This window comes from Larimichthys crocea, chromosome III (assembly GCF_000972845.2).
Source record: "Larimichthys crocea isolate SSNF chromosome III, L_crocea_2.0, whole genome shotgun sequence".
NCBI classification, from domain to species: Eukaryota; Metazoa; Chordata; class Actinopteri; family Sciaenidae; genus Larimichthys; species Larimichthys crocea.
In genome coordinates, this window is record NC_040013.1 from 14,445,538 (window position 1) to 14,473,216 (window position 27,679).

At 37.9% G+C, this 27,679-nt stretch overlaps 1 protein-coding gene across 1 annotated transcript; it reads right to left on the bottom strand.

Moving 5' to 3' along the window:
• On the bottom strand, positions 1 to 25,960 carry hcrtr2 (hypocretin (orexin) receptor 2). Its single transcript, XM_010756724.3, has 7 exons — positions 25,691 to 25,960; positions 11,463 to 11,641; positions 7,909 to 8,152; positions 1,320 to 1,435; positions 1,011 to 1,231; positions 686 to 807; positions 1 to 330 (listed from the first exon to the last, which is right to left on the bottom strand). The coding sequence occupies exons 1-7, from the start codon at positions 25,905 to 25,907 to the stop codon at positions 161 to 163; spliced, it is 1,269 nt and encodes a 422-aa protein (XP_010755026.1). The 5' UTR covers positions 25,908 to 25,960; the 3' UTR covers positions 1 to 160.
• Positions 25,961 to 27,679: the final 1,719 nt, after the last annotated feature.

A 27,679-nucleotide genomic window follows, 5' to 3' on the forward strand; every position in this document is an offset into this window, starting at 1 on the left:
TCCAATAAAGTGTCCTTGTGAATCTATTCAAAGAAAAAACAACAAGATCCATTTCCATTCAAAGCTGTGTTTTTTATATTCAGGTTTAAACATTTGAAATGATGACTGTGTCCTTTGAAACTTAAATTGGTCAGAAGAGCAGCCCACATGGATTTCAGCACTACACTACCTGATCTGATATGCGTGACACATTGTCCATATTATTAACTTGAGTTGACAGAGATTTTCGGCTGTCTGTGCTTGTTCTGGTCCTTATCCTCTTTGTTCGATTTTGTCCTTGGCCATAACAATGGCAAGAAAAAGCTGCTTTGAATTCCTCGCGGAACTTGCCTGGGGAAAAAAACAAAAAACAAAACATGGAATCTATTCAGAAACCATTCAATTCGAATCGTTTATATGTCTTGCATCAAAAAGAGTTTTTTCAGTTTCATTATAAACTACGCTTTTATTATTATTTCGAGTTCAGAATATTTGATGGACACCAGATTCATTCTAAACACATCATATTACATATATTTTCATTCAGATTCATATCAGACATTTTAACTAAGTATATTAATATTTGTATAGCATTTCAGATGAGGAAATTTAAGCGGTGGGTTCTGTTGCTGTTGCCAAACTGTCCACTAGAGGAGAGTAACAAACCCACACAACACATCTAAGTGCAGACAGGTTGCAAACTTACCACTTAGGAAATTGTAGATGATGGGATTTGCAGCACTGTTGGCATATATGAGCCAATGTGAGAAGGTGAACCATGCATACACTGTTTCTCTGTCATTTGTGTTCTTGAAGGTCCCAAAGACTCTGCAGGTAAAGTATGGTATGGTATCAGTTAAAGGTTGTTGTTGTTTTTTTTTAATCCTACAATATAAAAATTTCAAACCAATGCAGAAAACATGTCTTCATGTCTGTATTAGTCATTATTGAACATGAAACAGCATCTATTATACTCTGTGTTTTTCAATTGTGTTTGATCCTTGGAGTATCAGCTGAGCTTGTTATAATACCTTTTCATGACATTCAGCACGCTAATTGGTAGGTAGCACAGGGCAAAAACAAAGAGGACCACCATCAGCATGCGAGCCGTCTTGCGCCGGGCTCGAACCTGTTTGATCTCAGCACAAACTGTGCTGGTTCTGACCCTCACAGGCTCACCAACCCCTGGAGTGTGAGCTGAGCATTGCATGGACCTCCACTTCCTCTGCAACACTGATGTGCTCCCAGGAATCTGTTGATTAAATATGTACATACATCAGGCGCTGTGAACTCGCCAAAGGAAGCTGCTCATTTCACTGTTGTCTCACAAAAATACACACCTGTTGACACCACAGCTTGTGACATATCTGGATATACGCCAAGACCATGAGACATAATGGTGCAAAGTATGTGACGATGAAGAAACAGGTGTGATATACCTTTGGGTAGATCTCAGCTGTTGAGAGAATAAAAAACATCATCACAATTTGATCGAAAACTGTCTAGATAGTCACCATGCACTAAGACTAGACCAAGATGCTAAGACTCACTAAGCCCCCAAATTGACTGTTACTGTGCCTGTCAGTCTGTTCTTGAACAGCACATTTACAGTGATAACATGGAAGATTGGTCAGTCAAAATTTGCAGTTATTTTTTCTTAACAATGAATCTTTGACTTCACATAACAGTAAACAAAAGCAGGCTACTGATTTCTGGTGGGTTACTGTGGATTGTGTTGTGTAATACAGATGTGGAGCTAGTTAGATAGTTAGATAGTTATTACATGAAAATGCATAGGTAGCTAAGTGTTATAACAAAGGCTTTTTCTGGTTTTAAAGCTTATTGCAGACAAACATGCTTGGCCAAGCAACACAGACAGGTGTTATGTCACTTTCTACATGCTCCCCCGCAGTCAAGCGCACACAGCTACAGTTACAATGATCTATAAGGCATGTTCAACAATGATGAGAAATAATCTGAAGTTTATTGTTTATGAATATTACGGCTCAAGACTCGACCATGTGCATCAGCGTACCCTTCTTGCCCTCGTGTGTGAGCAATTTCGTGTTGGATTAGTGCTAAATTTAGGAAATGAAGCAGCAATAAATTGTAGAAGAGTTTACCAGTTTACTGAGTGTTTTCTTTGTCTTTGGGTTACCTGTGTGAACAAAACCAAAGTGCATATCTTATGTCCTCAAGTTCACATGTAGATTTATTTGGATATGACCACATGTTTAAGCTCCAGGCAGCTAATTAAGATGTTACCTTTGTTAAATCAAGTGGTTTACATGTTACAGCATCACGTTTATTTGCACATTGTAATAGAAGCCATAAAAAATGTTATTTATAAATAATGTATATGACTTCCTGATGAGAATTCAGTTTAGGTAGAGTAAAAGTAGAATTTCTTTGATATGATTGGTCTAAACTTTTCCTTGAATAGTCTCTACAAGAAGTTACAGTGTGGATGCATTATTCAGCAGTGGTGTTTTTTAATGCCTGTTGAGATTTGCATCCCCAATTTTCTCAGAACAGGCGACTGTTACATGTCTGAAATTCACACTGTCAAGACAAAATGGATGAAATATTCAACAGAACTGATTCTCTAGCTGCTGAGAAATGCATCACCTATTATTTCAGCCATTATATGAAATTCTTACTGTCATGCCAGAACAGATGTGAGTAACATCATTTGACCTGGAAGTGTCTCAAGAGAAATATAGTAGCGCTGTGGGCGAGGGAGTCATTTTGTAACTGCCTGGATTTGCATCCACTTGTTATTTCAGCCAAAACGAGTGTTAGATGCATGAAATTCACATTCTCAAGTGAGACTAACCCAAAATATATGCTGTTAAAACCATTTTACTCCCAGAGACAAAGATGAAGAGGTGGTTGCAGTATTCAACAGTGGGTTCCCCCTCTTATCTTAGGCCAGGTCAACACTGGTAAACACTATTATAAATCAACATGAACAGGACATAACATTTTAGGCAGGATCATACACAGTGTTCTGTACAGTGCAGTGTACCAACTTGGAGATGCCGTGATTGTAGTACCTTGCCTTGATTGTAGAAATACTTCCACTTTTCCTCTCTTAAAATAGACAGATATACTTCTAAACTTCCAGCACCTACCACCTGGAGTGGTGATTCTTAGCCATTATAACACCTCTCGCAATCTCAGCAGACAGTTGAATGACGGTGGAGGGCCGGCAAGGACTCTGCCCTTGGGCTTTATAAGCTGACCAATGTGCTTCCTCCTGGTTCTTCTTTCCTACATCTGACATCAACCCTGCATCACCTATTTTGTTATTGCACCTTCAGCTATTTTATAGCACAGTACACATGATACATATCCATACATTGCTGCCATAGCTGGCATTGTTTATTTACACACCCCATTGTTGATTTGTGGTAACTCTAGTCTTAATCAATTCAGTACTGTAGGTATCAGCACTCAAATAGAATAAAAGAACAGAAAGAGTTCCTGGGGCTAAAGAAATGATGTCAAGGTGTTGCAGCTACGGATGCTGACTGTGTCAATCCTGTGAGGAATCACTGGCTTCAGGATAGTGAATAATTTGAGGTAGTCAGTGTTCATCTTTTTCAAAATGGAACCATTTTCTCCAAGCATTTTCTTTTTTTGTAAAGAGGTCAAGAAAACTGGCCTTCACTTTTCCACCTTTACATTACTGACTCCTTATATTTTGGTACCACACGTGGTACAACCTCACTCCCTGGTTCGGCAAATTTTGCTTTGGAGCCTCATACAGACAAGTTTACTATTTCAAAATATCTTGGATCCTTGAGCTGGACCGTCAGCTTAAACAACTGGATACTTTGATGCTTTTTGTCTAATTTTGGACTTGATCTGACTGTGAGCAAAATCTCTTTGTGCAAATGAGGGTACATGTTCCCAACTGGTTAATTAGCACAACTGCCAATGAGACTCACCATGCAATTTATTCTAGTCACATTGTGACAGGGTAGACCCGTATCATCATCACCTTCAAACTAACTCACCTTCATACTTAATCGACACTGATTGCAAGTGATTTTGTGTGAGCGTGTGTGTGTCTAGAGGTTTCCCCTCCTTTGTTAAGAATTGAGGATGCCGACTGTTCTTCTTTCTGTTGCCACAAGATTTTTGCTTTGATTTAAAAATATTTATGTCAAATATTTAAGCAACTTTCCCTGTAATGTCTTTTACTGAAATTCAGAACCTGTCAACCCTCAAACCACATTAAGATTTATTTATGCATACAATCAGTGCTCCAGGCACTGCCTCTTAGTTCCCAGTGTTTGTGTGTCCTTGTCTCTGTTGTGTGTGTCGCTGGGTGTGGCCACTGATTTTCTCTCTCACCTGCCTGATCACCTCACCACCTCCTCATCATCATCTAATCAGTCACTGCAGCACAAAAGACTGATTCATCCTCCCAGACTCTGCCTCGTCATTTAGACTCCATTGTGGTATAGCCAACTTTTCTTTTTTTTTTTTTTGTGAACTTCGTTTTTATGTGATTTTGTGATTGCCCTGTGCTTCAGGATATCCTCTTGCCATCCTCCTACCATGCTCAGCCCTGTCTCATCTTCGTTTTGGACCTTATCACCACCAGCTATGCACCTGTAATTGGATTCCAAGATCTTCACCTGCTCCTGCACATTTAACTGCTGTTAACTAATGAACTATGCTTGGTTTGTGTGACTAGTGCTTACACTTTGTGTCCGCTTCACCTTTTACATAACATCAGGATTAGTAAGCCATTTTTAGCATATTGAAAATAGGCAGGCTGTTGTTGGTGTTTCTGAGACTTTGGTCCAGATTTGTGCGGCATATTCAAGAATTTCAATATCTGGTAAACCTTAAGGATGATTTTAGGTTGTCCTTCATGTTTATGTCTGCTGTGTGCTCTGGGGTGGATGAATCTTTTAGTGCCTTTTTTTCCAGGTCGTTGATGTGTAAAAGTGAACGCTTTGCCTCTTTGGGGAGTGTTGTGAAAGGGTGAGTTGGATAGTTGGGTTGAGTAGGGGTTTGGAGGGGTTTGAGTTGATTTCTCTGCATGTTGGACATGGTTTCTATTTTCATGATGCATATCTTTAGGACAGCAAGTGACATGATTTGGAGTGAGTCCAGTGACACATGTCCTATGGAGTAGATGTCAGAAATGTAGAGGAGAAAAGGAGGCTGCACTGGCTTTAAAAGTGTGTGAGTGAAGAGGGTGGAAACCTTGACCTTGACATGTCAGCTGTGGAGAAATGATAAGTGGTATTTGAAGTGTTGTAGAGTCTGCAGAGTAATTGTATATTGTGCTAGATTTTCTTGAAAGCCTTGTAAAAAAAACTGCCATTGTTAATTTTTTTTTTTTTGCGGTTGTTTTTATGGAAATCTAAATTTTTGAATCTTGACAATGGCTGTTTTTAATGAATGTAGAAGGGCAGGAGGTGAAGAGGAGGGAGAGCAGGTCATTTTTGCTTTTCTTTCCTGAAAATATGGTTGGTGTATTGTTTTTGTTTTATGTAGCATGCTTTGGTTCCCCATGCTTTTCATTTTCTGCCACACATTACAGAGGTCAGAGCTGTAGTTACTGTGCACTGTTTATTAAATGATTTCCAATTTTTCTCCCAAACAGGAACTCAAAGCATTCAATAGCATTTACAGTAGAAGGCAAATTTTGAAGTGCCCTATACAACCTTTATTTTGAAATATTTACGTGTTAGATTGGAATACTGTTTGATTATGAATTAAGTTGTTTGTGTAGGAGGAGCTTCCTGATTAAAAGCAAGGGGTAGAGCAGTTGAAAGTTTGTTTAGTTTACCTGCAGACCTACTTAATGTTTGCTGCACTGTGCCCAATAGCCATGGGCCAAGCCTAGGTTTTCTGTTGATGACTGATAGGTTTCCTTACGTTCTTTTGAAAAGTTTGCATGATGAACTACTGTGATGTACTCCTACTACTGTAACTTTACTGTAAAAAAAAAAAGAAAGGTTACTGGGAAATTCACCTGGTAGAGTGTGTGCCCCAAGTACCAAGGATATAGTCCTTACTGCAGCGGCCTGGGTTTGAGTCCAACCCACAGCCCTTCGCTGTATGTCAAACACATCTAAAAATATATAGTTACTCTGGCTTCTCTGTCTTCTTCCTCCACTACTTGGATGATGTTCTACAGTCACTTGGAAATCCAGTGTTATTAAATATTGATGATTGATACATGTGACACTTCCCTGGCCAAAGATAGGAGGGAATACATCTCTCTCCAGCTATCACAAGTCTGGTAGCGGGCAACATGACCCAGATGTAGGCACTATAACATGGTTGGTTGAGTAAAAGGCATTTTCCTAATACAACAGTCAAAATACAGGAGTACAGCTGGAGACAATCAGGCACTCAAATCACTGAGGCAGGAAACCATGTTAATCAGATAGACAGCAGGATATTGGCAACAGGTAGTCTGGCAGGTTGCAAGCATATAGGAAACACATAATCAAAACAAAAGGACAGATTTCAGACAACAAACAAAGAGGTAACGTGGACAATCTGTTGAATACTGGCTATGAGCTGCTTTATATAAATACTAGGATAGGTAATGAGAAGTAGGTGATTGAGTGCTTTAACTAGCACATATTTTACCTTGGTAGCGACAATTTCATATATGCAACAATCTTCCTGGCTAAGGTAATAAGGATTCCAGTCTCATTTCAGGTATCAGGTATCTCTCCTGATACTTAGGAATTAAATGTGGTTCCTGCTCCTGAGAAAGGAGGAGATGCAATTCTCATCAAATCATAATAAACACTTCTGCTGTGTGATGCAACCATAACATTTATATAGAGATATTTGCCGCAACGTTTTTTCTACACATATTCGGGTCCATTTTCGCTCAATGCTGTGAGGTTCATCCATTTAAGAATGACCAGCTACACTCAGTTCTGCTAAATGATGCATCCACCTCCTAATACTCAGTAAAGACTGGGAGAGGAATTAAACGGTGTTATCAGCACAGCAAACACTTTTGACTTAAGATCTAAATGATCTAAATGATCGTTGATAAACCCGACAAAGAAGATGTATTGTTTTTGAACAGTACGTTGTCTTAAAGATCATCATAATGTCTGTTATGTTTTTGTTTTAACTCTACTTAAGTGTCCTGTAAGGGCCATGATATATGGAGATAGCTAATAACAGGTCCATACCTTAAATAACACTGGGTTGCTACTGTAGGCAGTAATCTAATTAGCTGACTTGCTAATGTTCTCAGTTTTAATTACAGCAGAAAATGCAAACAAATCCATTTCTAAAAAATACTGATCTTATCCCTCTTATTAAAGCTCCCTACACATCGTTTTATGTGGAGACATCTAAAGCTTGCTGTGCTTTGTTGTGCTTAGTGTTAATCTATGTGTTCCTGTTGGTGAGATTTAGGAAACACCAATTAAAAGAAAATCTCATTATAAAGATACTCCCACAAAGATACTAAACTGTTCCTTTGAGATATCTTTAAATGGAAGAGTTTCACTGTATCTAAGTATGCTTTCAGTGATTTTTACCTTTGTGTGTCAAAAAAGCAAGCAACAGATGTTTCAAAGGTATCATACTTAGAGCCTGTGTCAAATACTGTAGCTTTATGTAAATGACAGGGTTGAAAAGCTTTTTTCCTTATCAAGGTTCTCCTTTGAGGTCTTTAATCAGGCCCCCTGACTGTGTTATCTGAACTCCAGCAAAACTGTATCCTTTATGGGCCTTTATGAACTGTCTTATAATTTTAATATCACACAGATTAAATGTCATCAGACACATATATTAATTATATTGCACCAAATGGTTAATATTGTCCTTTTCATCACTGAGTTAGTCATTTGATGTCAGTTTAGCCAGCAGCAAGTGAAAGAATGGTACAATGTTTTCATGTGTTATGGAGTTATGAAAACTAACCTCCCCAGTGTTCATCACACACTGTGAACAGGCTGGTCTTGTTTGTTAGTTCAGGCAGCAAGCTGGTGCACTCCATCACAATAGCCTGAGGGATCATAATGATGCATGACACAACCCAGATGACAACTATACTCTTTCGAGCCCTCTTGGCTGTGCTCTTGAACATCAGAGGGTGACAGATAGCATACCAACGGTCTTGGGCAATGCAACTCAGTGTAAGGACTGATACAGAAACGGAGATAGTCTGGAAGAGAAAGAATAGAAACACAAGTTAGAGATAGAGAGCCAAAAATATGCTGGGAATTGAAGTTTCAGTACTTAAACATCAGAAACCAGAATCCAAAATCATGATCTCATATCTTTTTGTAACTGTTACATTAAATATCCAAATATTAAAAATATTAAGTAGCAATTAACCTTCCTACTGAACTGTCAACTCTCGCAGTGAAATATTAATTTTACTTTTAGACCGGCTTATATAGGCCATGACACATTCACCCTTTCACACATGGTGACAACAGAAGTGATACAGCGCTTCCTATCCAAAGTGTTCACGAGACTGAAGGACATCTTTAATGGACTTGCAGAGTCAAGTGTAACCTACTAGACAACACGCCCTACCACCTGAGACACAGCGCCCCCCTACATGTAAGTTTCTTATAATATTTTGTCAGTTTTCTTCCTTGGCAGCAGTGAATTAATCATCAGATATTTTGAACACAAAACTAATTTTACCAGACAAAGACATTCACCTTTAAAAAGCCTGAATAGGAAAATTATATTGAATCTTGTCTCTGGAATCTAAAGTGCTAGCGTCGGTGGGAAGTGTATGACCAATTGAATCCACATTTTCTTTCCGAATCATAAACCATCTTTCACAATACAGGATTGAACCTTGTGGATGTAATTTAGTCCAGTGTATCAGACAAAGGTAATGGCCTAATGGTAATTGAACTGTGATCCACTGGCACTCTAAAGTGAGTCTGAGAGTACATTTGCTGGCTTAAGTTTGCCTAACATGGTAGGGGGGGATCACAAGACAATCTTCTTTTCCTTTCTTGTCCTTTTGATGGAGGGCAGTCTAATATCTAAATTACACACCTGCTGTGATCTCAACAAGGCTGCCGAAAGCCGAGCTATACCAGATGAAACAAGATTTCAGTTATGGATTTGTGAAATTGAACATCAGATGTAGTATATTGATGCATGAGAAACTTTAATGTTGGAGATGGTCTCCTATTTTAGCATGCTCAAGATGGTTGTCTCCAGGAATTTCAATGAGTCTCTTCAATTCAGAGCAGCCACCAATTTCATGCTGGAGATAAATCTGTGAGTTCTGGTGGTTTCATTTCCTGGGGGAAATAAACATGCAATGCCATCATTTTCAGATGTTCATCTTGAGGATACCAGTGGTGTACGTAGATCACCTCTGCTGACTAATTTCTTTCATTTAGACTAGAATAAAGGGAGAAAGGCAAATCCTCACATAATTGTCCTCTGCCTGACAGGAAATCAATAGTACGTCGACAGGTATGTTGAGCTCGGTAGCCTTGAATCAGATCAAGGAAAGTGACTGAACATAATGCAAATATAGAAACTAGGGCAGGTATCCAGAGTGGACCATGAAGAGAAATTAAAGAATACAAAGCAACAACCAACAATTAATTGATACTTAAAAGCAATATTTGTGTAGCCAAAGCTTGCTAAAGCAGGTCCAAAAGATTAAAAAATACAAAACATCAATGAGCTGCAATGAAACTAAAATTTGGACATGGATACTGTAGTTTACTGTAGTTTATTTTTACATGTACTGTACGTGGCACAAAAATTGTTGCCGTTTGTGTTTGTACTTTCTGTACGTTTTCAAGAGCTCTGAAGCTCAAATTATCAGTATGATGATGCAGATTATTAAGTATTACCATTATTTGCATTCTTCACAAACTGTTACAAAAAAAAAGTATAACTTACCAACAGGGTGTTCACTGTCAGAGTGTTTTGGATTAAATATATCAACACAAGTTGTGAACACTTACCATCAGACAACTTATTCTGTTATGATATCACACCATTAAATACAAAAAATAAATAAAAATGAAAATGCCAACGCATCCTGACCAGTCACCATGATTATCATAATTATAAGATCTGATCCTGGTTCTGTGTAGGTGGAGATCTGGTTAGCAGATGATGTTTGTCAGGCTGTAGAAGAAATATTCTTTCAGCTCTGTCTGGCCAAATATTTGATCAAATCTAGACAGAGCATGTCCTTGCTACTGAAATCTAAAACATCTTGTTTTAAAGATAATTGGCACATTCTGTTAATGTGAACATTTAAACTTTTTATTCACTAAATGTCAGAGGACATCTGAAATGTGAAATTTATTTGATTTCCTTTGTTTGTTGCACCCTGCAGTGAATCCATTTAAAGTATTACAGACCCTCAATGCAAGCTACAGGGGCAGCATTAACCTTTTATTCAAGGGCTTAGATTTTTGTGCTGCTTTGAGTTAATCCCTTTTACAGTAATGAATTAACTGCAAATACAAACCAACAATTTAGTCTACGCTTGTGGCAATTTGAACAATGCAGCATTCATTCATCCCTCGGCTGTTTCATAGTTTCTATCAGGAATTACTTGCCATGCCATTGGATTTACAACATACTGTACTGTAGTTTTATTTCTTGTTTTGTTAAACCCCTCTGAGGCAATACAGCGCTGCAGAAAGGAAAATCCAGAAAAATGTCACCTAAAATGCAGACAGAGCTAAAGGTTTTCCCAAGTGGGAATTCATTTGAGAGAAACAGATCCTCTGGATTCATAAAAGCAGCAGGAGGTAGCCTTTGTAAAAAAAACTGAAGCAGAGATCTGAGAGCTGATGTGTGTGTGTAAAGCGAGCAGCCAGCACAGCAGACAAATAGACACATGGATTTATTCATGTTTGGAATAAATTCAGCAAATGTTATCCCTTTTAGAGCAGCATTCGCCCATAATGTGGTGTGTACATCTCAGTTATTCAAAACCACACATTGTGATACGGTGGAGTAGTGTAACTAAGTACATTTACTCAAGCACTATACTCTTGTTGGTAGTTCTGAGGTACTTAAATAGTGTAGCAAGCAGTTTAACAAGATGTAAGATGTGTATATATGTAGGATATGTAGGATTTCCTCAGTGTATGGGATCTAGGATTTATGTGGGATAGTGTAGTATTTTGGCTCACAACATCAATGTGTCTGTGATACAAAATGGATGACTTTCCTTTGGCAGATGTGTTGGCATCGTGGAGAGGATACCGCAATAGAATTTTATAAACGGAAAGACTTGCCCAAGGCATTAAATCACGATGGGATAGCATTAAAGGTCTCACACAGTACACATCTCATGGGATAAAAAAAAGTATTTTTTAACTCTCATGAATACAGAGAAAGAAAAATGAATAATTTTGGAAACATGGGTCTTGGCTTGTATTCATAAACCTTTTTACAAGCCAAGTGGTTCAGACTGTATTTCTAATATTCTGTTTTATAAGTCTATGTCAAAGCTGATCTCTTACCTGCAAATAAGGCACAACTTTGCAAAGAGTTTTTCCAAAGAACCATGTCTCTGTGATGTCTACCACAAGACTCGCAGGCAGGCAGATGATGGTCACCAACACGTCAGCAAAGGAGAGATTCACTATGAAATAGTTGGTCACGGTGCGCATGTGGCGGTTTTTCCACACTGCAAAACAAACTGAAAAGGATGCACAATTAAAGACCACCCAAGGACTCAACAATGGCAAATATTTATCACATTAGTGATTAGTGTAGGGTATTCGATGTAAATCACCACTTTATTGTACGCATAGTGTCAATCACAGAGTCTATTAAAAATCAATCATAGTCCTGTTTATGTCTTTGTTCCTGTTGGCAAAACATTCAGCAGAAATGACATCATTAAATTTTAATTAGTGTGACATTCAAACATTTGACATTATTGTGTCTTTTAGGTCTCCAAAGTAAGAGACAGTATGAGCTGATATATGATGAATGTTTTTTATGTCTCACTGTTGCTTCATAATAAGAAAGGTTTGCCTGGTGAAGTATAAAGCTTGTTAGCAAGTCTTGCAATTATGTATAGTGTACTGAAAAAGAAAACTTTCCATGTACAGTGTACCAATTATATAGAAATAACATATCTGCTGTCATTATAAACCTTGGGATCTTGTATTGTATGTATTGTATTGTAGAATATGGCATTTGGGGAGATGTTTTCCATTTTATTATTCTAGTTGGGTGCACAATGTTGTTCTACAATGCACAGCAGAAACAGAAAGGGCATGAGGGGACTGGAAAATATTAAATAATTATCTTGTTTATTACAACTTTGGTCTTGGTTTCTTAATAGTTGTGGCACGGTAACACTGTACTCACAAAAAGTAACTGCTGAGATCTGGAAACACAAAAACAAAGCTTCAACAAACTGACAGTCAGAAAGGTTGTAAAGCAAGCAGCAGTTTAGCTAGATGTAAGCTCATTTATTTGAAAATAAATAATGCCAGTAGCATTAGCACATTATATATATAAATGTCGGCTTGTTTTGCTCACCCCAATATAATCCAAAAGTAATTGGGTAGTTTTAGTTTAGTTTAGTTTAGTTTCATTAAAAAAAAGAGAAAAACACATTTTTATAAAAGCATTTGGCCTTCTCCTTGTTCTGTTTACACAGCTGAAACTGCAATTTGTCTTGTCGCATTTAAGAGGTGTATTCTGTACTGAAATGTGAATGTACAAAATGACAGTGAGAATTTGGAAAGTGGGTGGAAGAAGTATGCCCACAATTATATGCATGCAAAAATGCATTTTCAACCATGAAAGATGGATTTGCAGGAAGCAATGCAATCACTGTGGAAACTAAATCAGGAGGGTTGTGTGCAGTGCACATTTGCTTTAACTTCCAAGCCAATTTGTTGTTTTTTTTAACTTTCTACTGCAAATCTAATTCCAAGGAAAGGGTGGTTTTGCTATTGAAAGTTGTTCACTGAGGGAACAGCTGAGGGACATCACTATAGTTGAGTGGTTGCAGGACTGAGAACCATAGGTGGGTGGAATGGAAAATCACCCCACTGCCTGAGGATTCAAATAAGACAGAGACTAGTGTGGGTCCCAGGTGTTTGAGTGTATAAGAAACGGAGAGACAAGGTTTTCTTGGGGGAAAAGGCTTTCTATGTTTTCCATTTTATTGTTGGAGAAACCACCAATGTAAGCAGGGACGTGCTGCCAAATTGAAATGAAGTGGAAAGTTATAAACATAAAGTGCAGGAGTTTCAATGGCTTGTAGTCTAACAGAATAATAATTGTCGGTACATTCACTGCAGCCAAGCACCCCGTAGATCATTTTCACGGCAGATATTTTGACTTGTCATACAGTAGCAGGAAAAGCACAAGTGTCACCAATAACGTTAAGGATGGCTCTGTTCTATTCAAGACCCTGAAACCGAAGCAGGTAAGTGGAATTCAGCCATCATTCATTTTATTAAACACACTTCTGCTTTTCCTACCACATGTCACTATGTTGTACAGCCCTGCAAATTTTCATGTCAGTCAAACAGGATTCTAACCAAACCAGCAAATGGATTTCTGTGTGCAGCACATCCTGCTTTGCTCGTGTTTTGCTATGGCAGGTGATGGTCACTCACACACATACCCTTGAATAAGGAAGACTGGATTCAAAGTATCAAAGTTTAAATTGGATTTATTATTCTTGTACAAGAAGGAGCGTTTAACAGTGCAACACACAAAAGGGGGTTACAGAGAAAAGGCTTCCTGAGGAGCTCTAACAGTTGGTTCTTATACATTTTTTAAAAATGGGCTGTCTCAGACACCTCCCCACTGATACAGATCATAACATTCTTTTTTGGTTTTCTGCTCAGTAATGAGCACTATGCTATGTTATATCCAAATGGTACTCCCCTAGCCTGTCCTTGTACTGTTGACTTATAATTATCTCTCCCTGCCAGTCTCAGTAAATCAGAGGCCAACTAAGGGAAGTGCACGAGACATGCAAAAGACAGGATACACACACACTATATGAACTAAAACATCTGAACCCCAGTATAATCCTAATTTTTATAACAGCGTGTGCAGCATTACACTAGATCATCAAACACAACAAACTGATGAGAATAATAAAGATGAAATTGTGACGGCTTAAACAGCTGGAACAGGAGAGTACATGTGAATCAAGTCTGTACACATCCACACAGTCCTGAGAAGAGGACATATGGAACATAAGTGAAAACACCTGTGTGGTGCTCTCCTCTTTAATCTGTTCTATGATAGTCATTAGTCTTTTTAGTTTGCTCCTATTTATATTCACTGCTTTATATATTGTTGACTGACTGCTGTCAGATTAAAGTGTACTGTATATATTTCTTATGGTTTTTTTTTCTTCCCTGTGGAGTGATATCATCATCAGATCAAAATATAGATGTGATGCTGTAGAGCTGCAGTTCATTAAATAAGCAAGATGAAACGTCAAGACTGAAAACTACGCACAACATCAAAGACAGGATGCAATTACTGGAAGTGATCTCTTTGTGCATATCTGATCAGGGCTGTGAAGATGAGGACTACACCCTCATTTATATTGAGTAAATGATTACATAATTGAATATTTATTTAATTAAAAATGTTTGCAGTTCTGATGCTGGGAGGTTCGACCTTTAAAAAACTTGTAAAAACCTTTCTGTTTCGAGAATGCTTCCCTGCCTAACAAAACTAACAAAACTAACAACTACTCTGTGCTCCTTTACACCTTTCTCAGCTTATGTCCTCCTCTGTAAGTCGCTTTGGATAAAAGCGTCTGCTAAATGCAATGTAATGTAATGTAATGTAATGTAATGTAAAAGGTTCCTACAATGCCATCAATCAATCACTAACTCTGCCATGAAGATAAGTTATTAAAAAACTAAGAATAGTTAACCATAGCCTGAATTAACTGAATGAATTAGTCTACATTTGAACGGACAGTACAAAGGCACCTTTGCAATAACAATCATTAACTCCACTTTTTCCTTTGTACATTAACAGTTAGTAAGCTACAGAAATTGGATGCATGTTTGGGGGGGTTGCTGTTAGAAAGATATGACTAAGCTCATTGTCCGTACAGTTCCCAATGTTGCTACAGGAACCAAGCTGCCACAGCCAGTGTCACAAAAAACACAGATGAGTCCTCATCTGATCTTTTAAAGCCACAGAGTGGCATGTTACAGAAAATCTGTGCGGCAAAGGCAGTGTGACCACCCCCTCACCATTCAATCAGAATTAAGAATAAGAAATAATCCACTTAGACAATTGTTGTGTTTGTTGTTTCTTTTCCTGTTTTGCATTTGCATCATCTGTTACTTTGTGGTTTGCAAAAAAAGGAGGAAAATGTAACATGTGAACATCTGCCTTGTGTTGCCACAACAAGAACTCTCCAAAATTCGATTGCCTGTTCTGGTTTACATAGACATAATTTCCTGTTTATGGGCCTGATTGGAGTTTTATTGTAATGCATCAATAACATTAACATCTGTAGTGAATTTAGCAAAAACATGCATCCAGGTAACTTCCATTTAGGTTTCCTCTGGTATGGATGCAGCTAAGCCATTACTGGTGTTATTAGGTACACCTGTGTTTTACCTGCTATGACAGATTTAACCTCCAACATGGAAAAGTGCAATGGAAGGCTGATTCAGAAACGTGGGCACAGTGAACAGCAAGCAGGATGACCTTTTCATGAAATTTTTAGTATGTGTACTGTGAAATGTGCTGTAACATCTTTGTAGCTGCCATTTCCATCCAGTTGATTTGTGCTTGATGGACACCTTTGGGAGTATGCAGTACTGGCCTACTCCTACTCCTCCACTTTTGCAGTTAGGGTTATACTTAGTCTAGTTTGTTACAGGCGTCCATTCTTTCCCAGATGCACTGTGATGCATTTAGATCTTAAGCTGGGAATACCCACTCAGAACTATCAACTTCCGGCATTTGTGCCCAACTAACCACAGTTAATGAGCTGGTGTGCTACACACATGCACTCATTATGATCAGTTTAGATGTCTTGTATTAGCCCTCACATGAAGCCAACTATTAGTGTTTCGTAACATATTTAGCTATGCTCTCACACATACGGTTTGCTACACACACATGGACAATAGTTAGTCTAAATTAAATCAGCAATAGCAGAAACTTAGCAGAGTAACTGTATCAAGTGTCAGGTTTGTGTTGTACACCTGCATGACTAGGATTAGACATTACCAGTCAGCTACCAGCCAAACAGCTAATAAAACAGCCAATAATTACATCAAATTCAGTGCTCTGCTCTCAAAACTGTTGCAATGCTCCATTTCCACTCAGTTGGTAATGAAAGTAATTAAGTTTTTTTCCATTTCCACTCAGTTGGTAATGAAAGTAATTAAGTTTTTTGTGTGACAATAACACCCCTCACCTTAGAAAAGTGTTTATACAAACTCAATTGGCTGCTGTCAGTGAGGAGAGGTTTCAGCAACACCTGGAAGACAATGGTCTTCAGACTTTGCAACATGACTAGAAACAAGTAAAAATTGAGTTTAATGGATGTATATATGTGTCAGTTCACAACATCAAAGTAATGTTACATTAAACATGAGTATAGATACCAGCAACAATAAAACTAACTTTCTGGTATTGTCTCCAGGTATTTCCCTTGTGTTTCCCTGTTTTCCTGTCTGTCTGTTTGTGGCTCATTCACCTTACCTGCCCATCTGCCTTTCATCAACACATCATCTGAGCAGTATATCTACCTACCAACCCCTGTGCAACTTCATCCTGCCCATATTCACCCACCCTGCCCAGTTGGTTTTGCAATTCCTTATCACCCTTCAGCTCTATGTCTCGGCCTGCTATCTCCCCTTTCATTGCACCTCAGTTTCCCTGCAACCCTTTCGAATAAACTCCCTTCATTCATCATGCCTTATAGTCTGGGTCTGATACACTCTGGATACACTCTGGTAATTCTATAATATCGGTCCTATCCACTTTGTGAAGTTATAGACTACTTATTAGTGTAGGACTAATAATGATGATACTAATATATACTACTTTCTTAAACTAATATATCAATACATTTTTTCAAACTTCATCTTTGATTGTTAATTCACACACAATCAAACACACTCTGTAAAGATCTCTGGATGAACTCTCTCTAAATCTCCTTCTGCAGTTCCTCCCCCATTTTCTCCTTGATACCCTCTATAAAATACTTCGTCCACAGTATACACACAACAAATGTACTATTTCATCTTCCTGTTATGTATTTTAAGGGCTCGTCTTGCACTCTGGGTGGACAAAAACTTATATAGGTCTACCAACCACTTTTTAACATAACAGGATGAGAGCCTAGGAATAAAAACAAAGCTTGTCTTTTGTGTACCCTGTGTATCTCTGCCATAGCAGATAATGAAAGGGTTGATTGTTTCTTACTTGTCTTTGTCCAGTCTATTTCTGACCTCTTTAATCAAGTGATTAAATGTTAAGTCCTGCTCTAGCCTCCTATTTCAAATCATGTCAGGCCACTGAGGAAAATTACAGTCTCAAAGCAATTTCATTTCAGGTCCAGCACAAGCAGTGGAGGGGAGAGAATGCGCACATCCCAAAAAAACATTAACAATGACATTAAAGTATTGTATTATTAAATTTATTAGCAGTGTGTAAGACTCTCGTGTGATTTATATATTCAAGTCCAGGGCCATAAATTTCACAAAATTTAATTAAGTGAAATTTTGTGTGAACAGTCTAAAAAATCGAATTCATGACATAAGCCACAAATCAAAGGCTCCAGTTTCTGGCATCTGGCCAGTCCATCCAGAATGCATTTAGCACGTTTTCTTTTGTTTGGTTTGGTTGTGCTTATCTTTCTTTTACACCATTCAACAATTAACATTGCATCGGTCCCGGCTTCATTTCTTAATTATTATTTTTTTTCAGTTCTTCAATTTTACCAGCTTCTTTCTTTTCTGTCTTCCTCCTTCTGTATTGTGGTCATATGTGTATTTATACACCTAATATAGGTATTAGTATAAATACACCTATGAGAGTATTTTACAACAGGGTCGAATGCTCAGCCAATCATAATCAAGGACCTATCCATAAAAAAAAAAAACTCTTTGTAATTCCTAATTTTGTGTAAAAAGTCTTAGTTCTTAGTAACTAGCTAGTGCTTTAATAATTAGAATAATAATGGATTACATTTATATAGTGCTCATCTCGGAAACTCAAAGCACTTACAGTGAAAGAGGGAAACTCACCTCAACTACCACCAATGTGTAGCACCCATTGGTGATACCTGAACAAGCTGTCAACCAAAGGGGCCAAGCTGCATAACTTTAAGCCTTAATATGATTGGGTGAATTATATAAAAATTCAGCATAGCTGTCATGAAACAGGGATGTTAGCAATAGAGACCAAAACTGATTTTGTACCAGGCTATGAACATGTGTATTTCTGGCACTGCCACTCCCAGTCAAAAGCACCCTGTCTCACCTATGTAAGAACTTTATTGAGTTCATGTTTGCCATTGGTCGTAATTTAAAGTATCACACATTACCAAGGTGTGTGAGGGGTGGCACGGTGGTGTAGTGGTTAGCACTGTCGCCTCACAGCAAGGAGGCTCTTGGTAGTCTTAGTAGGTTCATTGGTGTCATGCCGACTGGGTAGAAACATCAAAACACTGTAGGTGTTAGTGTGAATGGTTGTTTGTCTCTATGTGCCATGTGATGAACTGGCGACTTGAGTACCCTGCCTCTCCTCCTAAGTCAGCTGGGATGGGCTATAGCCCCTCCAGTGATTACAGAAAATGGATGGACCCGGGGGACCCCACTTGGTAGTTCATGTTAAAAATGTTAAAGAGCTGACAGTCAACTGTGAGCAAAAATGGAGCACCTTTTATACATCATCACATAATGGATACACATACTGCGTCACAAATGACTAGTGCTTTGAGTGCTTTCTATGACATTTATTATATTGAATTTAAAATCAATATCCCACCACCAGCCTATAAAACAAAGCTTAACAAACAGCAGGTAGCTTGTTCCCAGTATTGGAAATGAGTAAAAGGTATTGTTGCATAATCATTTTTCATATTTCCGACAGTGATTAGTTCAGTGTGAACTGTTGCATTCATATCCCATCACTATATTTCTGGAACACATCAGTCAGTCAGTGATATTATGTTTTTTATGTTTTCCATGTTGATTGTTTGTCTCTCCACATATTTACCATATATTTGTTTTGGTTTTATCAACCAAAATAATGGAATAAACGGCTCCTTAAATCGGCTCACAACGAGGAGCCGCCTCCCGTCGTTCACTTCAAAGAGCCGGCTCTTAGAACCGGATCGTTCGCGACGGACACATCACTAGGTGGCATGACATGACAAGTCATTCAGGTCATCATGTCTCCAGGCAAGTCATGGTATGAGTCTGTAACTTCCAAATCTAGTCCACATATCTGCCCCTATTGGTCAAAATTACAAGGGGGCACCTTTAAGTGTCAGATTGTGTCTTTACAGTGGAACATTACACCAGGTTTAGCTCTCATGCTGCAATTATGCTTTTGTATTTAAGCACCTTAACAGCACTCAACAGTCACTTCAACAAGCTCTAAACACAAGTTTATAATCATTTCATGAAAACAAAGAATTGATTAAAAATAATTGGCCTTTTATCAACTTAAGACTGTGTTCTGTGACCCGTGGATGTCTGATTATATTCAACTTCTTCAAAGACATGAACCCTCTTTGATCTCCTTGTTATTGTGGTCATAATTAAATGAATGCAATTTAGTACTGAACCCAAGCACTGACATGCTAGATATGCGTGTAATGCTGATGTGTTGCTGGCTGAACTAGGTGATGTCACATCCTATAAAGTGCAGCAGGTGGTCATCACCTAGCAAAAGGCAGTTTAATAAAGATTAAAAATATAAATAAATTACCCATTAACTACAGTATTATGATTATATTGTGGTAGACGCTCACAAGAGGTGGCCAATCAGATCCCAGTAGGAGCTTTTGCTACCCTGCCAGAGCGTCAACACACTGGGGGTTATGGGCAAAGGTCCCCACAAGCATCTAATTGGCCACCTCTGGTGCTCCCATTGCTTAACATACTGAGTTGTCATTATTAAACTAATTATTTATTTATTTATTTTTTACATTTTTATAAAGCTAGCTCTGTTTTTGGTCCACCAACTCCTGAGGTAAATCTCTTCAGCTGTTAAATGCTCCAAAATGTTCATCAGCCTTTCCCTAACTGTGTTTGTGTGTCGTTTGGGGCTGGACAGATAGTGTAGAGTGGGTTTATCAGAGCTGTGGCTGGCAGTAATGGTGAAGGGAGCAACCTATTCATAGGATTGTCCTTCTCAAACTGGAGATGGAGTGGAATAGAGCAACGGTCTCCAACTACCGGGCCGCGGACCGGCACAGTCACGTGATACGTGACCCCAAACATTTAGCCCACAATAGCAAAAATGAGTAAAACACAAACGTCTTTGGAAAAAACAAAATAAGCAACAAAAGGGACACACTTTGAGTGTCATTGGTGCTTGTTGTTTCCCATTACCCATCGATGGGACCTAATTCAGCATAATGGTGAGTTGTATGTTTTATGCACTTTATATTTGTTTTCATGCTGGTTGTATTTTTTTTGTTTTTGTCATATTTATCCTCCATACCCTGAGGGCAATAAATAATGGTGTCAGGCTTCAAGTTGAATCATGCCTACAGCTTGCATTGGCAGTGGTGTATACATGTGATTATAGCAGCTTTAAGGAAGGAAGAACATGTTGCTGAAGCCTTTAAATAAAGTGGACACCAAAATCACAAGAAAACTTAAAGTCCTTTCAATATTTAAAATCTCTTTAATGTCACAGTGTGGGCAAGTTAGACTTCCCTCACCAAGCCTTCGTCAGGGAGTCAGAAAGAACAAAGTGCACACACATCACACATATCCATCTTGTAGAGGGAAAGAGGAAACAACCACCTCTGGCCCTCCATACAACATGGGACCTCATTAGCTGAATACATGCTTTCATTTCTTTAACAAACATTCCACTGGATTAATTTTTCCATTTTTATAACAATGCAATAATGATAGACAGTATACATCAAAAGTTGTTCATGATGTACATTTAAGGGGCCTAATGGCTCTCCTCACACATTTTTTTAATTAAATCTTACGAACCTAATAACAAGGTTTTATGAAAGCTTACCTTTACTCTAAAGAGATGTTCAGTGTTGTGTTTTGAATGTGTATGTTCTAGGGTGGTTTCCTTTCAGTGACTGCACTGCTGTTACCAGCAGGTGAAGCTACTGCAAACAAACAATCGAATGCAAAGTCTGGGGCTCAAAAGCACCAAGAAAGAGAAGCTAAGATTCATTTTAAGCCTTGCATATAGCTTTTTCCAGTTGTTTCCACTGTTCTTCCTCATCTAAAGGAGACAATTATAATGAATACCTGTCAGCTTGAGCTCTGAAACAAATGCCCCTCCCCCCGATGAAACATGCTGGTACTCCCACCAATATCGCCGGGATTTGTTCGACAAACACATGCAAATTTTACTAGAATAAAAAAATAAGAGTTATCTTCTGGACAAGTTCTATTATTAGTATTACTGGATCAGTTTAACCATCAACACAGGCCTGATAGGTGAGTTTTTATTTGTGGAAGAGAACAGTCTTACTGGTGTGTTTGGTGCCTATTTGTGGCTTTCACACTGTGTAATTTTAGAGCAAAGGACAGCAAATGCCTGCAGCATTATTGTTGTAATTTGGGCTTTAAGGACAAATTGAATACCTTATCACTACAGACTTTACAGAGTTAATATAAAACTGTTCACTGATTTGTTTCAAAACACCTGTGTCCAATAAACCTATGGAAGCAGAGAGCTGCTGATATTCTTTTTAATGCCATTATGTCAAGAAAACAGATAATTATCACGTTATCACTAGAAAACAAAAGGTTGTGACTTTTCCTATTATTACTCATAATTAGAGCTGCCCAGAAAAAAAAAAATCAATGATTCAAGTCATTAGTTTCAAAGATCCCAGGTTGACTCATTTTGGCAGTAAAAAAAAATTGCACTTTGTTTTTTGATTTTTTTCTGCACCATTGTACACAAAATGACCACATACTACCAAAATAACTGTGATGGAGAGGTGGAGAATATAGAAATATAATGATAAAAATGGAGGGCAGGCAGACATGGACAGCATGCTCCAAGATGCTCTATTAAGGTTAGCGAAATTTGCTAAGCTACTTTGAACCAGATGGTGGTACGACCTCCTCTAGCCCACTGCTGTCCACTGTGATTGCCTCTTTGGCTACCCAGAGAGAGACTTTGTAGTGTGCTGCAATTTTATAACTGTACTACGAGCAAGACATACACTTTATTTTGACCGACTGTTGTTTTCATGTCACAGATGATGAAGAAAGGCATTAGAGGTCCAGTGTGTAAGGTTTAGGGGGGTAGAGTAGGCAATTAATGAAGATATTAATTATATATATATAATATATATTAATATTATATATATATATATATTATCTATATATATATATTATATATATATTATATAGATATATATTGGAAACATGAAATATGTTTACATTAGTGTATAATGTTTTTCTTACCTTAGAGTGAGCCATTTATTTCTACAAGCGCCGTAGGTCCAATGGACAAACTAAACACTGGCTCTATATAAGTAGGGTGCTTCGTGTTTTTCATGTTTTTCCTTCATGCTTGGAGCCAGAGGGCAAGTAGAAGGTGTTGTAATCCGCAACTCTACCAAAAGATGCCACTTCTTTTGAAATGTGAGTCTTGCATATGAAACAGATGCATGTAGGCTGGTAGCCTATAGGAGTTTCAAGTGGTGCTGAACCATTGACTGTATGTATGATTTCCCCCTGGTGGCTGGCTGTAATATGGTACATAGGCCAAACAAAAATGTTAAGCGAATTACATTTTTAGGCAATTCTAATCACATTGGCATGTTTAATTATTTGGTTCTATCAAAAAGTGGGTTCACATCATAAATCAGCCTGGTTTATGGGCAGGACCCTGATACTGCACTGTAGACCCTGGCTCCAAATGAGGTCACTGCCAGCAGTCACATCTGGATTATTTTTACTTATTACTTTTTACTTACTTTTTGTAGACTGGGAGGCCGATTTGAGTGACAAAGTGTTGAGTTCGAGTAGTATTAACCAGTCACGTTTGAATGGGCTTTGTTTGTAACGGTCTATGTGGAGAGCAAAACAGGCCAAAATGCAATCTCTGAATCATTAATGATAATTTAGCTTTTTTAAAACATTTATTCATAGTTTTTTTGTAATTAGCTATATATATTTTTAAAGTTATCTGCTTTCATATACAGCTATCAGACACTGGCTGTGATCCCCAGAAGCTATGGGTCAATGGGTTCTGAGATAAGTGTTTTGATAACTGGTTTAAGATGAAAATGTCAGATAAAGGAGAATCCATTATAGATCAAGGCATCAGACTGTACTTCAGGTCTAACACAATGTATTTCTGTTAAAGATAACATTCAGATCAGGCCTCCTCATTTTAGAGGACTAGTCAAGCTTCACAGGCAAGTGCACTTCATTAATCCTGCAGATTGCTAACTTCATTAGTATAATTACCTTCTTATCCCGAGAAATCAGCCTTTTGTTTTTTGGAGATAGGAAATAATTAACTTGTAGTCTTCAGTTAAATGCATTCAAAGAATAATTCTGCTGTTCTCAGTTTTGGTAGTGATCAATAGTTCTGTCTAATTACTGCCATCACAACAAACTCAACTAATCTGATCGGCTGAGCTATATTGTTGTGAGTTCCCTGCAACATTTAGGATTCACTATCAATAACTGGGAGGACTCCTTACAGTAAATTACTTTATTCATGTTGAGAAAAAGGTATTTAAATATATGAAATCATTAAATAGGTTTTTGTTTGTTTGTTTGTTTTATTTGGGCTGCGAGGTCCAACCCAAAATTTCTTATATCTAAATTATGAAACAGAATTATGCACAAAAAATTACATTAGAATTGGTTTTCCAGTTAAAAAGCTGATTGTATAGTTGAGATATGCATACCGTTATGGAAAGTGTTGATATTGACAGACTACTGTAACAGACTACATACGGAGATAAGAATTATTGGACAGACATCTCATTAGGGTTTGTCAAATTCAGCAACCTTTACTCAAGATTCAGGGTCATCTAAAGTCCTATATCTAATTACGTAGTAAGTACACACTCGCAGGTATTGAAAAATGACCCTCAAACTAGGTTAATTTTAAACTGTGCATTGGTTTATCTGTCAAAATGTCCATGTAATCTGTGTTATGATGGGAATGAGAGAACACCAGGACCTGTGCATAAACATTTTATTCATAACCACCATTGGCTAGGCATTATAACAGTCATAATCATAGTATGAGTAAATTACATTATATGGGCATTCAGGCAATGGAAATGAACAAAAAAAAAATCATGAAGAGGGACAGAATCCTCCAAAGCAGAGCATGTTGGATACATTTCCATGATATCCTCATTTCCAATGAAGAGATTAGTTTGTTCCTTATGAAGTGAAAGATTTTCGATTTTTCATGAATTCTCCATCATGTGACTCTGTGTCAGGAATGATTGTGGCTCCCCCTGTTGGGATGTATTTATGTTGGCTGTGATCACCCATAATTAATCCCACCTGTGCATATTGGTGTTAATACTGCCAGAATACACACTGAGGAGGAGTACTTTGCCCAAAACGTTGCAGAAAATTGCTTGCTTTCATAGCCTTTCCTTTTTTAAATACAAGAGCACAACACTAAATTACACTACTATTATCTCTTGTGCTATGTTTAATTAAGTTTTCATCAAGCTCACAAGCTGAGGAGAGCAACAATTAAAAAAAAACAGCTCATATTCAGGGTTCTGTTCTTTAAGTGTACAGAGATAAATGTGGTCCATTTCAGTTTGCTTAGAAATCCATTGTAACCTAAATCTAAAGCTATTGATGATGCAAACAGTTCCAATGAAGACAAATAGCTTCAGATGACAAGAAGGGAGGACACCTGCAATGAGATCACCAACACAATGTGGCACAAAGCCACTAAGATTTGAGGCTGGAATGAGCAGTTTATTCATGTATTTATTTATTTGCTACATACTTAACAGTAGGATTGCAATAAACTAATTTTATTTGAAGCAGTGGCAATAAAAAAGGGTATAGCAGCTGTATGATCACTTTGGTTGAAGTTAAATTATTGAATTGCACCTAATCACCGCATGTTTTTTTTCCTATATGAGTCTGTTTTTTTTCTTAAATGATGGAATTAAATATAATTGAAAAAAAGTCCCAAAAAGACAGTAAATGATTACCTTACCCACATGTCACTGCGCTCACACTGTGAACTAAGTGATCTCATTTTCTACAATATGTATCTTCAAACACATCTGTGGGTGTCCAATTGTGATTATTAGCTGCACTTTGCACTGAGAGACGCGCTCTGCAACTCCTTCACCCCTCTCCATCAGCGCGATGCACCGCTGCGATTCCAATTAAAAAACTAGAAAACTAGACTATATCAGATTTTTCATCCCTGTTGCGTTTGCTTTAGTTTTCCTTTAAGCTCTTTCCTCAACTCCCTCACATTCTCAAAGAAAAAGTTGCTCAAAGTGCACTTCTGGTGGTAGATTACGCACGAATGGGAAATGACTTACCGAGCGAGTTTCCAATGAGTGAGACGAAGAACACAATAATGTAAGCCACGATGAGAACCCATTCATACTGCTTGGGGTGTAAGTACTCTCTCCAGATGTATCTTAGAAGTTCGTCGTCGTCATCCACAGTGGAGTGGACATGTAACTCCGTGCTGTTGGCCACATGAGAAGAAGACAAACACTCCTCGCAATCCAAATTCCCAGTTATCCCAGACATCCTTCGAGGTGTTGTATCCCTGCGGTTAACCGTGTGTCTGCAGTGACCGCAGGTTGATGAGCAGATTGCCAATAAGGACGCCCCACTGTAGAGCGATGATAGCGCACTTCATAGACCTCGTCAGTGTGACGCTGGCTTCTCCTCTGCCTCCACACGCGATCACACCAGGGTCATAACACCAACATCACAGACAAATGTAGAGAGCAAGGAGACACTTCAACAACCCCCACATCACTCTAAAGAAAAAAAAGAGAGGAAACCTTGAGTGTTTTAAATCTTAGGTTCACTTAGCATCCTGCTGATAATCTCCTGATATTCATTTTTAACCTTTCTTAATTTTCTGTTTTATTTTTGGTTCACTTTCACATCTCCTATGGCACATGTAAATGTCCTTACCAGATCTGCACAATTACGATTAAATTAAAGCTCTCATTTAGTTAATATTTGAATATTTCCATTGCCTTTGTCGAACAAGGTGATGTAGAAGAATACAAGTTGACATGACTGGATATTGAGCTGCAGCAGGTTTATCTATTTTGAATTCAGTGCAGAACCCCCCTAATGAGCCTCTAATGAATGGATGCATAAATAATCCAAGGATCTCTCGAAATCATTTTTGCCCTTACCTGCATGATGAAATTGCATGAGCAAGGGTGTGCTTCATTCAAATAATTTGGTTAATGTGCCCCCATGTGACCAGTTGTAATAGACAAACTCAGTCATTTAATGAGTGCATGGTATGATGAGACTAGATCATTTTAAAAAGTATAATTCAGTTTATGTGTAAAATATGAGGGCAAATCATTATATTAAGGCACACACACTTTCTTAAATGACATTAAGAGTCATAGTTTCCGCTTCTTTGGTGCGTTCACTGTTGCTGAGGAATAATTCTGCAATTCAGTAGATACAAATTAATGGTCATCACTGGATATCCTCAAGGTCTTGCTGTTTGATAGAACAAAACAAAATTGTGATCTGTCTGTGCTGTGTGTGTGGGAAAAATATGATATTATTGATGATAACATGGCTTCAGTGAGAAAATAGGCCTGAGATGATAAAAGTGGTAAAGATCTGCAGTGGGACCTATGAGTGAGACAAACAAGAGAGAATTGTCCAAGTGTCTGAGAGCTGAGAGCTGAGGTGAAAATGGATCAGTTCACACAAGGAAAAAGTTTTTGTTCATCTGGGTGTCATATTTTGATGCACCGGTGCACACACTGTCATATTATAGCGTTGGTTTACAACCTTTTTGTTTGACATAACCCCACAATTCAGTCAGGTGAGCTGCCAACCAAGTTCCCTTGTTCTTTTGAAATATATATATTAATAAGAATATATTGTGACAATTATTAATTAGATACAGTAGAAGTGGGTATTGTTGCAATGTTTTGGTGTTTTTTGTAATTCTCAGTCTGATTATTTTGTAATTAAGTGTTCAGAAATTAGAAGTCTGTAATATGCAGACTGTAAAAATAGAATATAAAAGTCAGGGATATGATGCACAGATGTGTTTTTACAACAAATTGTCCCTCAAGACTTGATTCTCCTGAAACTCACCTAATTTCATTTTTTAGGAAACACCACGTGTTTTTTTTTTTTACATGTTTCTTGTTATTTTATATTGTTAGCGTTATGTGCCTCATTTCTCCATTAGAATAACCATTCATGTAAAAAAGAGTGGAAAATTCTCATTCTCAGAGAGTGTTCAGCAAATATTCTTCATGCAAGACATAATGGTTGCTAAGCATGATCTTTTTTTTTGTCTTATT